This window comes from Portunus trituberculatus, chromosome 47, assembly GCF_017591435.1.
Source record: "Portunus trituberculatus isolate SZX2019 chromosome 47, ASM1759143v1, whole genome shotgun sequence".
NCBI classification, from domain to species: domain Eukaryota; kingdom Metazoa; phylum Arthropoda; class Malacostraca; order Decapoda; family Portunidae; genus Portunus; species Portunus trituberculatus.
Window position 1 is genome coordinate 36,000,394 of NC_059301.1, and position 14,647 is coordinate 36,015,040.

The following is a 14,647-nucleotide window of genomic DNA, read 5'->3' on the forward strand; positions in this document are numbered from 1 at the left end:
AAATTTCACAATCTTCTTCACTCTTCACACACCTACACAACTTCGCATCATCCGCAAACAAATTAATATAACTGTTTACTCCTCTGGCATGTCATTAATATATACCAGGAAAAGTATTGGTGCCAGCACTGAGCCTTGTGGGACTCCACTCTCCACCACCAACCAGTCCGACTTTGCATCCCTTATTACCGTTCTCATCTCCCTCCATCTCAAGTAGTTTTCCATCCACTTTAACACTTTTCCTTTCAGTCCTCCATAAATCTCTACTTTCCATAACAGTCTCATGTGAGGTACCTTGTCAAAAGCTTTCTTTAAATCCAAATATACACAGTCCATCCATCCTCTCTCTCTGTATTTTGTCAACCACTCTTGAATAAAAGCTCAGTAGATTTGTTACACATGACCTCCCTTTCCTGAAGCCAAATTGATGATCCGATAATAACTTATGATCCTCCAGGAACCGTATCCAATATTTCTTTATCACCCTCTCACAAATCTTACCGACCACACTTGTTAGAGACACAGGTCTATAGTTAAGAGGCTCTTCCTTACTGCCTCCCTTATAAATGGGCACCACTTCAGCTCTCTTCCACTCTACTGGTACTTCCCTGTTTCTAATGAGCACCTTATAATATCATATAATGGATCAATCAATTCTTCTCTACACTCCTTCAATAATTTTCCTGAAACTTCATCTGGTCCCATCGCTTTATCATCTTTAAGTTCCTCCAACATTTTATATAACTCCTTTTAGGTATCTTAATGTCCTCCATGTGCACATTTCCTTGTACATTCTGTGGCTTTACAAACATTGTTTCTTTAGTAAATACTTGCTGAAACCTATTATTTAGCAATTCCACTATATTCTTAGGGTCATCTACTATCCCTTGCTCTCCTTTTAATCTTTCAATGGACTCTCTCTTTCTAAGTTTACCATTTATGAACCTGTAAAACAATTTTGGATGTTCCTTACTCTTGTCTACAATATCTTTTCAAATTTTCTTTCTTCCTCCTCCTTACCCTCACATACTCATTTCTTGCCACTCTATAATTCTCCTTATTTAGTATATTCCTGCTCTTTTTCCATCTTTTCCAAGCCACATCTCTCTTTTCCTTAGCCTTAACACAAGTTGCATTAAACCAATCCTTTCTTCCTTCCTCTCTTGGTTTATACTTTGGTACAAATTTCATAACTCCTTCTTTATAATATTTCATAAAAATCTCATATTTCTTTTGCACTTCTCTGATTTGTAACATCTCCCAATCTAATTTTCTGAAATAATTTTTCAAACTTTCTGTGTCCATCTTTCTATAATTCAATCTACCACTCCTGTATGTCTCGTCCTTCCTTCGCTGTGTTGTTGCTATCTGCATTTCCATAACCACATGATCACTCTTTCCCAAAGGACACTTGTATTGTATATCTCCACATAGGTACACTTCTCTTGTTAACACCAAATCCAGTCTAGCCGGTTCATCATCTCCTCTATATCTAGTATTTTCCTTCACCCTCTGTTCCATCATATTTTCCATCATTAGATTAAGAAATCTCTCTCCCATGCTTCTTCTCCAACACCACTTACTAGATTTTCCCAATCCACCTCCTTACAATTAAAATCTCCTACTAGTATCACCTTTCTTTTTCCAGATAATACACTTTCCAAACTCTGTAAAGTATCCTTGATCATATTGTCGTATTCCTTAATGTCCAAGAATTTGTTTTAGGAGGTACATAGGTCACCATGATTATTAATTCTTTTCCATCACTTTTTATCCTTATGCTTATCACTTCTGCATTGTTCTTCCCATACCAAACCTTATCCACATTTATTTATTTCTTCGTCATAATCATAACTCCTCCTCCACCTTTACTCTCTATCCTTTCTCCATATATTATATTTATTATCCAAATTTATCTTTGTTTTTCATGCAATTTTGTCTCAGTCAAACACACTATATCAGGCTTCTCCACTATCATATAGTCTTGCAATTCCAATCTACTTGACAGTATCCCATCTATATTAGTATACATTACGGTCCACCCACTGCTCCCTCTAGGGGTTCCTCCGTATTCCTTCTTTCCACATACCACTTTCTGACTCTCTCTCCTATAACTCTCCAAAAACTTTTCTCTTTCCTCCTCAGACCGCTCATCATTTTTCCTTCTCGCCTCTTCCACCAATTCCTTATATCTTCTCCTCTCTTCCTCATTTCTATTCTTTCTCACAAACACCTCTTTACAACCTTCTATCTCTCTTAACTTTGATGTTCTATATAGGACATCCTCCAGATTGTTGTGACTTCAGTACTACTTTAATCGGTCTGTTCACTCCCTCCTTATACGGACCCAGTCTATGGATCTCTTCCACTTCTTCTTGTAGGTCTTTTTTCATCATCATTTAGATTTTTGAACAGATCTCTTACCGTTTTCAATTCTTCCTTAATTCTCTTGGCTTATATGTTATATTTTGTTCTTTCATCCCAAATATTAACACACTCTTCTTCTTTTCTGCTATTTCCTTATCAATGTTTCCTTATTCTTCATTACATTAACCAGTTCCTTGGACCTTTCTTTTTGTCTTCCTTCAACTGATCTTTAATTATTTCTTGTAATCCAACCATCTCTGCTTCCCTCGACTCAGTCCATTGTGTTTTCTTCAGTTCCCATTCCTTTCAAGCCTTTCATTCTGCTCACTAATCATTTCCTTAAAGTCATCTTTCTCCTTTACTACTCTCCATTTTCTCCTCCAACCGTCTCTTGTATTTTTCAACCTCCACCTTCAAATGCGCATTCTCATCCACCAATCGTTTTTCATTTTCCTCCAGTCTCTTAACTCTTTCCTTCAAAGCCTTGTGGAATTCTCTATCCTGCTCCTCCTCACTCCTCTGAACTTTTAATTCCTTCACTAACTCCTCAAATCTCTTCTCCAACATCACTAATCTACCTTGCAATGTTGCCCCTGTTGAAGCTGGACTCATGCTTTGACTGGCCACTTTCGGCTTTGCTCCCTGGGCCTCATCAACATATTTTGAATTTGGTAATTTATTCCTTACCGGTCTATCCATTTTTCCTTACTTTTCCTGGGAACATGTGGGTGTGTGGTGACTGGGGGCCAGGCCTGGTAGCTACGTGTGTGGTTGGATGCGTTGGCGGCTGCTATGGCTGGCCTTTGTGGGTTCCCGCTCTGTCGTTTGGAGTGTGGAGGTTCTCCCACCTCCGATCACTCCCATGTACACGCCACCAGGCTACGTTCACTCTGTACACTCGTTCACTCGCTCTGGTCGCCCCTTAATAGCAATAACTATTCTCACTCAAGCACATTGCTTAGCGTGTGGAGTGTTATTTAGATGCCGTTCATGCGCAGGAGGCATGTCCGTTCTCCACGGAGCGCGGAGTGTGTGTGTGTGTGTGTGTGTGTGTGTGTGTGTGTGTGTGTGTATTTACCTAGTTGTAGTCTTACAGGGCCTGGGCTTTACGCTCGTGTGGCCCCATCTCCATATCTACACTGGTCCAATTTTTCTTTAAAACTATGCACACTCGTTGCTGACACCACTTCTTCACTCAAACTGTTCCATGTTTCAACACATCTTGCATGAAACTATATTTTTTAACATCTCTCAGATATCTTCCCTTCCTCAATTTTTTACTATGCAATCTTGTGCTTCGAATGTCATAATCCTCTCTCAGGATCAGTTTCTCATTATCCACTTGATCCATTCCATTCATCAATTTATAAACTTGTATCAGATCCCCTCTCTCCCTTCTCTGTTCCAGAGTTGGTAGATCCATAGCCTTTAGTCTCTCCTCATATGTCATCCCTTCAAATTCTGGAACCATTCTTGTAGCCATCTTTTGTAGTCTCTCCAACTTCCTTATGTGTTTCTTTTTGTGCGGAGTCCACACAACTCCTGCATATTCCAATCTGGGTCTTATTATAGTACTTATCAATTTCTTCATTATTTCTTTGTCCATGTAGTGAAATGCCAATCCAATATTCCTTAGCAAATTATATGTCTCTGAAAATTTTATCTATATGGCTTACCGGTTGATTGTTTTCTTCCATTGTCACCCCTAGGTCCTTCTCTTTTTTTACTTTTTTCGGTTTTACTCCATCTCCCATCTTATAGATTCCCCTGGGTTGTCTTTCACTCTGTCCCATTTCCATGACATGGCTTTTGTCCACATTCAATTCCATTTCCCACTTCTTACTCCATTTCCAGATCTTATTTAGGTCTTCCTGCAGTATTTCACAATCCTCTTTTTGCTTTATAACTCTGCACAGTTTCATGTGTGTGTATTCACCTAGTTGTATTCACCTAGTTGTAATTTTACAGGGCCTGGGTATCATACTCGTGTGGCCCCGTCTCCATATCTACACACATCCAACTTTCCTTTAAAACTATGCACACTCCTTGCTGACACCACCTCCTCACTCAAACCATTCTACACCTCCACACATCTTTGTGGGAAACTATATTTTTTCACATCCTTTAAGCATATTCCCTTGGCTATCTTTTTACTATGCGATCTTGTAGTTCTATTTAAGTTTTCCTCTCTCAACATCATTTGCTCATTATCCACTTCATCCAGTCCATTCAACAGTTTATAAACCTGTATTAAATCTCCTCTTTCTCTTCTTTGTTCCAAGGTAGGCAAATTAATTTCTTTTAATCTCTCCTCATAGGTCATTTCTGCCAATTCCGGAACCATTCTTGTTGCCATTCTCTGCAATCTCTCCAACTTCCTTATATGCTTCTTTTTATAAGGGGACCAAACCACTCCAGCATATTCCAATCTTGGTCTAATTACCATACTAATTAATTTCTTCATCATATCTTTATCCATATAATGGAAGGCTAATCCAATATTTTTTTATCAAATTATATGTTTCTCCAAACATCTTATCAATATGAGCCTCAAACTGCCCATGGTCTTGTATTATCACTCCCAAATCCTTTTCCTTTTCCACCTTTTTCAACACTACTTCTTCACCCATCTTATATGACCCTCTTGGCCATCTTCCACTCTTCCCATCTCCATCACATGACTTTTGCTCAGATTAAATTCCATTTGCCACCTCTTGCTCCACTCCCAAATCTTATCCAGGTCTGCCTGTAAAATTTCACAATCTTCTTCACTCTTCACACACCTACACAACTTCGCATCATCCATAAACAAATTAATATAACTGTTTACTCCCTCTGGCATGTCATTAATATATACCAGGAAAAGTATTGGTGCCAGCACTGAGCCTTGTGGGACTCCACTCTCCACCACCAACCAGTCCGACTTTGCATCCCTTATTACCGTTCTCATCTCCCTCCATCTCAAGTAGTTTTCCATCCACTTTAACACTTTTCCTTTCAGTCCTCCATAAATCTCTACTTTCCATAACAGTCTCTGTGAGGTACCTTGTCAAAAGCTTTCTTTAAATCCAAATATACACAGTCCATCCATCCCTCTCTCTCTGTATTTTGTCAACCACTCTTGAATAAAAGCTCAGTAGATTTGTTACACATGACCTCCCTTTCCTGAAGCCAAATTGATGATCCGATAATAACTTATGATCCTCCAGGAACCGTATCCAATATTTCTTTATCACCCTCTCACAAATCTTACCGACCACACTTGTTAGAGACACAGGTCTATAGTTAAGAGGCTCTTCCTTACTGCCTCCCTTATAAATGGGCACCACTTCAGCTCTCTTCCACTCTACTGGTACTTCCCTGTTTCTAATGAACACCTTATAATATCATATAATGGATCAATCAATTCTTCTCTACACTCCTTCAATAATTTTCCTGAAACTTCATCTGGTCCCATCGCTTTATCATCTTTAAGTTCCTCCAACATTTTATATAACTCCTTTTAGGTATCTTAATGTCATCCATGTGCACATTTCCTTGTACATTCTGTGGCTTTACAAACATTGTTTCTTCAGTAAATACTTGCTGAAACCTATTATTTAGCAATTCCGCTATATTCTTAGGGTCATCTACTATCCCTTGCTCTCCTTTTAATCTTTCAATGGACTCTCTCTTTTAAGTTTACCATTTATGAACCTGTAAAACAATTTTGGATGTTCCTTACTCTTGTCTACAATATCTTTTCAAATTTTCTTTCTTCCTCCTCCTTACCCTCACATACTCATTTCTCCACTCTATAATTCTCCTTATTTAGTATATTCCTGCTCTTTTCCATCTTTTCCAAGCCACATCTCTTTTCCTTAGCCTTAACACAAGTTGCATTAAACCAATCCTTTCTTCCTTCCTCTCTCGGTTTATACTTTGGTACAAATTTCATAACTCCTTTATAATATTTCATAAAAATCTCATATTTCTTTTGCACTTCTCTGATTTGTAACATCTCCTCCCAATCTAATTTTCTGAAATAATTTTTCAAACTTTCTGTGTCCATCTTTCTATAATTCAATCTACCACTCCTGTATGTCTCGTCCTTCCTTCGCTGTGTTGTTGCTATCTGCATTTCCATAACCACATGATCACTCTTTCCCAAAGGACACTTGTATTGTATATCTCCACATAGGTACACTTCTCTTGTTAACACCAAATCCAGTCTAGCCGGTTCATCATCTCCTCTATATCTAGTATTTTCCTTCACCCTCTGTTCCATCATATTTTCCATCATTAGATTAAGAAATCTCTCTCCCATGCTTCCTCTCCAACACCACTTACTAGATTTTCCCAATCCACCTCCTTACAATTAAAATCTCCTACTAGTATCACCTTTCTTTTCCAGATAATACACTTTCCAAACTCTGTAAAGTATCCTTGATCATATTGTCGTATTCCTTAATGTCCAAGAATTTGTTTTAGGAGGTACATAGGTCACCATGATTATTAATTCTTTTCCATCACTTTTTATCCTTATGCTTATCACTTCTGCATTGTTCTTCCCATACCAAACCTTATCCACATTTATTTATTTCTTCGTCATAATCATAACTCCTCCTCCACCTTTACTCTCTATCCTTTCTCCATATATTATATTTATTATCCAAATTTATCTTTGTTTTTCATGCAATTTTGTCTCAGTCAAACACACTATATCAGGCTTCTCCACTATCATATAGTCTTGCAATTCCAATCTACTTGACAGTATCCCATCTATATTAGTATACATTACGGTCCACCCACTGCTCCTCTAGGGCAGCGGTTCCCAACCTTATTTGTCCTTCTTTTTCCAGTCATTGTTTCACCTGTGGACCCCCTACAACGAAATAGGTTCCAAGAAAATTAATTTTTTTCTGCAAGAAATGAATATATTAATGTAAAATGCCTTCCATTGTTATGCTGATTAAGATGTCCTATTTATATGAAATCAGAAAACATTCCTTCAGCACTTTTTGATTTAAGTAAAACACATAGGAAAAATGTTATGTTAATGTTGTTATAGTTGTAGGTATTGTGTGCAAAACTATCTTTATAATATTTGCCCTTTTTGAGCTTCAAGCACATGTATGAATAAAAGAATCACAAAACTGTATGAATACAACAAAAATCACAAAACAGCAGTGAATGAAACTTTTCATTGGTTGCGAAAAAGTATGTCACTTTATATTTCTCAATGGGACTTGTTTGTTTTTGAGCAACCAGCTCATGAATCCTTGGCTCAGTGGCAGCCAGTGCACACCTCAAGTCATCTTCCACAGACAGCTTGTTCCTTGATTTTGTTTTTATTGCAAGTAATGAAGAAAACCCACTTTCGCAGGTAGGTTGAAGCAAAGGCAAAAGAACTCGAACTGCCAGATCACTTATTTTTGGATATGATTCCATCATTGAACACCAGAAGCTAGACAAGGAGTTTGACTGGAACACATTCTTGGCTGTTGAATCATGGAGAAGCTCAATGAACTCTTCTTGTCTCTTCTAACACATCATCAACCTGACATAAGAAAGGATTTTTGCTAATCCTGCATGCTGAGGGCTCAAGTCAGAAAGTCCAAATTCATCATCTAGCTGAGACAAGTGGTCCATGATTTCCTTGGACAAGGTACTTGAAAGCTGACCATCAGCAAGAACTTCATTCAATGATGGAAACATCATAAATTTTCCTACACTCACTCTCTTCTTATACAGCTCCAATTTGGCCAAAATGCATGTATTGAGTCACAGTGGCTGAGCAAGTTTGAATCCTTTCCTTGAGTCTCAAGTTCAGCTGGTTGAAGATTTCAAATATGTCCACAAGATAAGCAAGGCGGAGCTCAAAGTGTTCTGATTTCAATATCTCCAACAGGTCACATTTTTCTGTACATTAAGAAACATTTCAACTTCCTGGCGAAGAGAGAAGAAGCGGGACAAAATCTCCTGCAGACAACCACCTGGCGGATGTATAAAAGAGCAAGGAACTATGCTCGATTCCATGTCATGACACAGTTGCTGGAACAGTCTCGTGTTTAGGGCAGAGTTTTCACATAGTTCACGACCTTGACAATACCAGTGAAAATTGTGAGAAGCCCAGAAGGAAGCGATTTAGAAGCCAGAGCCTCCCATGAATGAAGCAGTGCACACCAACTGCATTTGGTGCTTTGATTTTACTTTTGCTTGAAACCCGACCTCGACCCAAGCATGGCTGGAGCTCCATCAGTTGTGATTCCAACAAGATTATTCCAACTCAAACCATGCTTGTCAAAAAACGATGACACAGCATTCATCACATCAGTGGCCGTCTTGATGTTTCAAGATTTTGACAGCAAAGAAATTCCTCCTTTATTATGCCTTTGAACAGGTATCGGCAGTATACCAACAGCTGGCACGCCATTGCTACATCAGTGGATTCATCGACCTGTATAGCAAAAATGGGGGATGCTTTTATCTCTTCAATAATCTGATCTTTCACATCACCTGACATGTCCCTGATTCTTCGCTGGATAGTATTATTCAAAGAGATACATCACTTAGTTTCTGTGCTGCTTCTGCTCCAAGAATCAGTCTAACCATTTCTTTTGTACAAGGTAGGATCAATTCTTCAGCAATTGTGTGTGCTTTTCTTCCGTGCTACTAAATAAGCCACTCTGTATGATGCTTCCACGATGTTCCCTCTCTTCTCTTGGAAGCTACCAGTCGCATCAAGTTTTTGCCTCTTCAGTTCATCAGCTTTCCTCTTGAAAAAATCCTTTTCCTTCCCAGCATACTCAGGGTGGCATTTGGTCAGGTGAAGTTGTAATTTTGAAGGCTTCAGTGAATCATTTCCCAGGACACGAAAACAAATGACACACTGTGGGAGATCTACATTATTTTTTTGAATCGTAGTAAACCCCCACTGAAGATAATCTTCCGAGAACTTTCTCTTCTTACTTGACAGTATAATAAATTTAAAAATAAGTATAATCTCTATGGACCCCTTGAAATTCTTCCATGGACCCCTTGGGGTCCATGGACCCCTGGTTGGGAACCACTGCGAGTCTAGGGGTTCCTCCGTATTCCTTCTTTCCACATACCACTTTCTGACTCTCTCTCCTATAACTCTCCAAAAAAACTTTTCTCTTTCCTCCTCAGACCGCTCATCATTTTTCCTTCTCGCCTCTTCCACCAATTCCTTATATCTTCTCCTCTATTCCTCATTTCTATTCTTTCTCACAAACACCTCTTTACAACCTTCTATCTCTCTTAACTTTGATGTTCTATATAGGACATCCTCCGCATATTGTTGTGACTTCAGTACTACTTTAATCGGTCTGCTCACTCCCTCCTTATACGGACCCAGTCTATGGATCTCTTCCACTTCTTCTTGTAGGTCTTTTTTTTCATCATCATTTAGATTTTTGAACAGATCTCTTACCGTTTTCAATTCTTCCTTAATTCTCTTAGGCTTATATGTTATATTTTGTGTGTGTGTGTGTGTGTGTGTGTTTGTGTGTGTGTGTGTGTGTGTGTGTGTGTGTGTGTGTGTGTGTGTGTGTGTGTGTGTGTGTGTGTGTGTGTGTGTGTCCCCTTCCCCCTTCCTCTTTCATGATAAAAATCCTTCATAACTACTTCTTTATATCTTGTTTCTCTCTCTTTTGTCTTGTAAGGTTGGCAGTCCCATTGTGTGTGTGTGTGTCTGTGTGTGTGTGTGTGTGTGTGTGTGTGTGTGTGTGTGTGTGTGTGTGTGTGTGTGTGTGTGTGTGTGTGTGTGTGTGTTTACCTATTTGTATTTACCTATTTGTGTATTACAGGGCCCGAGCTAAGCTCTCTGTGTCCTGTCTCCTTGTCCATTCCTGTCATATCTCTCTTTCATCTGATTGACACACACCGCATCAACGACATCACTGCTCAGTTTATTCCACTTATCAATGCTACGATGCGGGAAACTGTATTTTCTCACGTCATTTAGACAGATGTCTTTTATTAGCTTTTTTCCATGTCCTCGGAGATGATTACTTGTGGTCACCTTTATCATCTCTCTGTCCAGAATGTCAATCTTGTTCACCAATTTATACATAGTTATCATGTCTTCTCTTGTTCTTCTCTTCTAATGTGGTCAGCCCTAGCTTCCTCAGTCTTTCCTCATAGTCTAACTCCCTGAGTCCTGGTACCATCCTTGTTGCCAGCCTCTGTACCCTTTCTACCTTCTTCACATTTTTCTTCATATGCGGTGACCAGACACAAGCTGCATATTCTAACTGGGGTCTTATTAAGGTACATAATATCTTCTTCATCATTCCTTCATCTAGGTAGTGGAACGCAAGGCCAATATTTTGAAGCATGTTATATGTTTTCAAAAAAATCTTGTGTTTCTCCGGTGACAAAGTGTTTTGCACGGTTACTCCTAAGTCTTTCTCCTCATTGGTCTCTTTAATTTTCTCATCACCCAGCCTGCAATCCCAGTTTGGTCTGTATCTACTTCCCAATTTCATAACATGGGTCTTGTCTATATTAAATTCCATCTGCCACTCCTTACTCCACTCATATATTTTATCAAGATCTTCCTATAACTTGTTACAATCTTCCACATTCCTTACTCTCCTCATAATTTTAGTATCGTCCACAAACATGTTCATGTAACTGTCAATTCCTACTGGCATATCATTAACATAAATCAAAAACATGATGGGACCAAGCACTGACCCTTGTGGAACTCCACTGGTTACCTTCTTCCACTCGGACTTCCTTCCTCTCACCACTGTTCTCATTTCTCTTCCCACTAAGTAATTTTCCATCCATTTTGCTAGTTTATCATTTACTCCTCCAATCTTCTTTAGTTTCCACATCAGTCTATTGTGTGGTATTTTATCAAAGGCCTTTCTCAAGTCCAGGTAGATAGCATCCACCCATCCCTCTCTATGGTGTAGTATGTCAGTCACTTTTCTGAAACTAAACTGCCTTTCACTCAGAATGTTTTCACTTTTTAGATACTGACTCCACTTAGCTTTAATTACTTCTTCACATACCTTGCACAATATACTAGTCAACGATACTGGTCTGTAATTTAACGGTTCCATTCTACTACCATTCTTATATATAGGCACAATGTCAGCTCTTTTCCACTCTTTTTGGACTATTTCTGTTCGTATGGAGGTTTCCACAATATCAAATGTCTCTCTTACCATCTGTTATAAGCATACTTATCACTTCCTCATTTCCCTTATTATAGTTCACCTCCTTCACTATCAGATATTCCTTAGTAAGAATCATTATACCACCACCTCCTTTATTTTTTCTATCATTTCTCCATACTTTGTAGTGTTTTACATCAAACCAATCTAGCTTTATTTCGGGCCGTAACTTTGTTTCCACCACACACATTATGTCCGATTCATTGTTTCTTAGGTAATCCATACATTCCAGCCTCTTAGACAGAAATCCATCTATATTCGTGTAAGTCACTTGAATTCCATTCCTAGTCTCTTTCTTCCATGTTTCTGTCAGTGTAATGTCTATTCCGTCTGTTTTATCCGCCACTTCTTCAGCCTTCCATTTCTCATCCTCCAAAAAAACTTTGTCTTTTCCTCCTCGGTTCTTTCTTCATTCCTCTCTCTCACCTCAGTTACAAGCTCTTTCATTTTCATCCGTTCGTCCTGTGACATATTTCTTCTTATGTAAATTGTTTTGGTTTCCTCAGAGTCCTTAAGTTTCCAAGCCCTCCTCAGCAAGTCCTCAGCTGCCACCTGAGACTTTAATTTCAATTTCAATGGTCTACTTTTGCCTTCCTCAAAAGCTCCTAGTCTAACACTTTCTTCTACCTCAGCATATAGGCACTCTTCCTCTTGTGAGATCTTATTCAGTAAAGACTTAATCCTGTCATTTTCCTCATCTCTCCTATCTTGCCAGTTCCTGTTAGTTTCCTACTTCAGTCCTGTTATGATCACACATTTTTTCTTTTCAGCAATATCTCTCACTACATACTCATTTTTCTTTAATGCCTTTACCATTTCACTCTGTGTAATCACTTTATTTTCTTCTTCCTGCTTTTTCACTATCTCCGTAAAGGACTTTTATACTTCCTGGTGTTCTTGTTTCACTTCTTTCATCCTGGCATCAATTAGGTTAAGGCATTCCTTCTTCTCCGGGTCCCCTTCAGATATTTTCTTCTCCATTTCTAGGAGTTTAGCCTTCATCTCGTCACACTGTTTCCTTAGTTGTTGGTTTTCTTTCTCCATTTCCACTTTTTCCCTCAATAGCTCTTTGTTTTCTCTCATTAACAAATAGATTTCTTTTTTGAAGGTATCATTCTCCGCTATGACTCTATCCAGTTTTTTTTTCTATGGAACTCATGTTTAGAAACTTACTTTCTAATGCTCTCTCGGCGGTGGCATGTGTGTGTGTGTGTGTTTATGTCCTTCCCCCTTCCTCTTTCATTATCAAAATTCTTCATTACTTCTTTATATCTTGTTTCTTTATCTGGAAGGTTGTATGCAATTAACAGGTGGAGGAATTGCATTTTTAAATATGATGAAGAATACTTAGTTTGCCCAAACCCATTCAAAAATTTTAGAGATCAGAACTCAGGCTTTATGTGGCTTCCCTACATGAACTGTGTAATTCCTAAAGGGTTGTACAGCTATGAAAAGATATGGAAAAGTGTAAGATGGTATCATCAGTGCAGGAGAGGATGGGACAAGATGTTTGGCTTAGATCATTCATGAACAATAAGAAGAGATTGGGTGACAGGACAGAGCCCTGAGGAACACCACTATTATTGGACTTCCAAGAAGAACAATGACCATCTACCACAGCAGCAATAGAACAGTCAGAAAGGAAACTTGAAATCATGTTACAGAAGGAAGGATACAAGCTGTAGGAAGGTAGTTTGGAAATCACACCTTTGTGCCAGACTCTATCAAGTACTGTTTTTGTTATGGCTATGGCAATGGTGAAAGTTTCATCAAAGTTCTTAAAAGACTCCGTAAGGAAAGCCAGAAGGTCATCAGAAGAGCAGCCTTGACAAAAGCCAAACTGATGATCAGATAGAAGGTTGTGAAAAGGTAGATGTTTAAGAATCTTGCTGTTGAGGATAGATTAAAAAATTAGAGATGCTGGAAATTAAAGAAATATGATGGTAGTTTGAGAGATTATAAGTCATCCTTTTTGAGAAGTTGAATGTAGGCAAACTTCCAGCAAGAAGGAAAGGTAGATGTTGATAGAGAGTGGAAAATTTTTACTATAAGGGGTAAGGGGTACCATAAGCCATAAGCCTTCCAAGGGTTATGGCCAGTGAGGGCATTGAAGACATCTTTAAAGATACAAAAGATTTTAATTGGTAGCATGAAATAGTCAAAAGATAGCAGAAGAATATGCCTTGAATCATACCAGGTTGTGTTCTTTGCAAAGGGTTGAGCAAAAAGTTCAGCTTTGGAGATTGAAATACAGGAAGGAAAGATGAAGTAAAGTTATTGGAGATGTTTTTGGAAAGATACCTGAAGTGATGAGGGAGTTAAATCGTGAAAGATTTTGACATTTTCAGTTGATAAAGATTTTAGATAGCTGGAGAACAGACTTGGCATGACTCCAAACAGAAATAGTAGTACTTTTTGTAGATCATCTCTTTATCAGTGTTTTGTGTTATTTATATTGATTCTGTCCCCAGATGTGGAAACAATTGCAAAAGCATAAAACTATTGGCCAGATAGTTGTTATCAGATGATTATGAAATACTTCTAATATTTCTCCACTTTTTCAGTTGTCACAAGGTACAGCACAGCAGATGTCTACCCTTACCTGAGTAAACGGAAGAAGTTACAAACTGTAGAGGATGTCACAAGTTTTGCAGAGGCCTTCTTGAATCTCTAGTACCATTGGGTATGTTCTGATCTACTTGCATATTGCTTCACAGCCTCACAAACTCTGTTGTAATCCCTTCTGTTTATACTGAAGGTTAGCAAAATATAGTTTGAAATTCACGCACACAACCAATTTATTAAAATCTTTCAAATATACATCTTTGATGTGTACAATGACTTATGTTGTTAACAGTTTATAGTGAGGCACTGACAAATCACCTCACTCCAGGTTATTAACAATTTATAGTAAGACTAACATGTGCCTCACTCTAGTTGAATTATAGATAACACAGAAGCAAAGATCAAGGTTACCTCACTTCAATCTAATTAAGGACCACACTTCAGGATAGAAACAAAGATCTAGGAGACCTGTGATTCAAGTTCCTCAATTGTCTTGTTTATATCTGAAGTAGTACAAGCTTACA

General features: G+C 38.4%; 1 protein-coding gene across 2 annotated transcripts in view; it reads left to right on the forward strand.

The window, feature by feature from the left end:
* The window catches only part of LOC123498075, a 73,785-nt gene that overhangs the window by 31,071 nt on the left and 28,067 nt on the right, over window positions 1-14,647 (forward strand). For both annotated transcript variants that reach the window (XM_045245175.1, XM_045245176.1), the window contains exon 6: window positions 14,123-14,241. In XM_045245175.1, coding sequence (XP_045101110.1) covers window positions 14,123-14,232 — 110 coding nt within the window. In that variant the 3' untranslated portion in view covers window positions 14,233-14,241. The remainder of the gene's footprint in view (window positions 1-14,122; window positions 14,242-14,647) is intronic.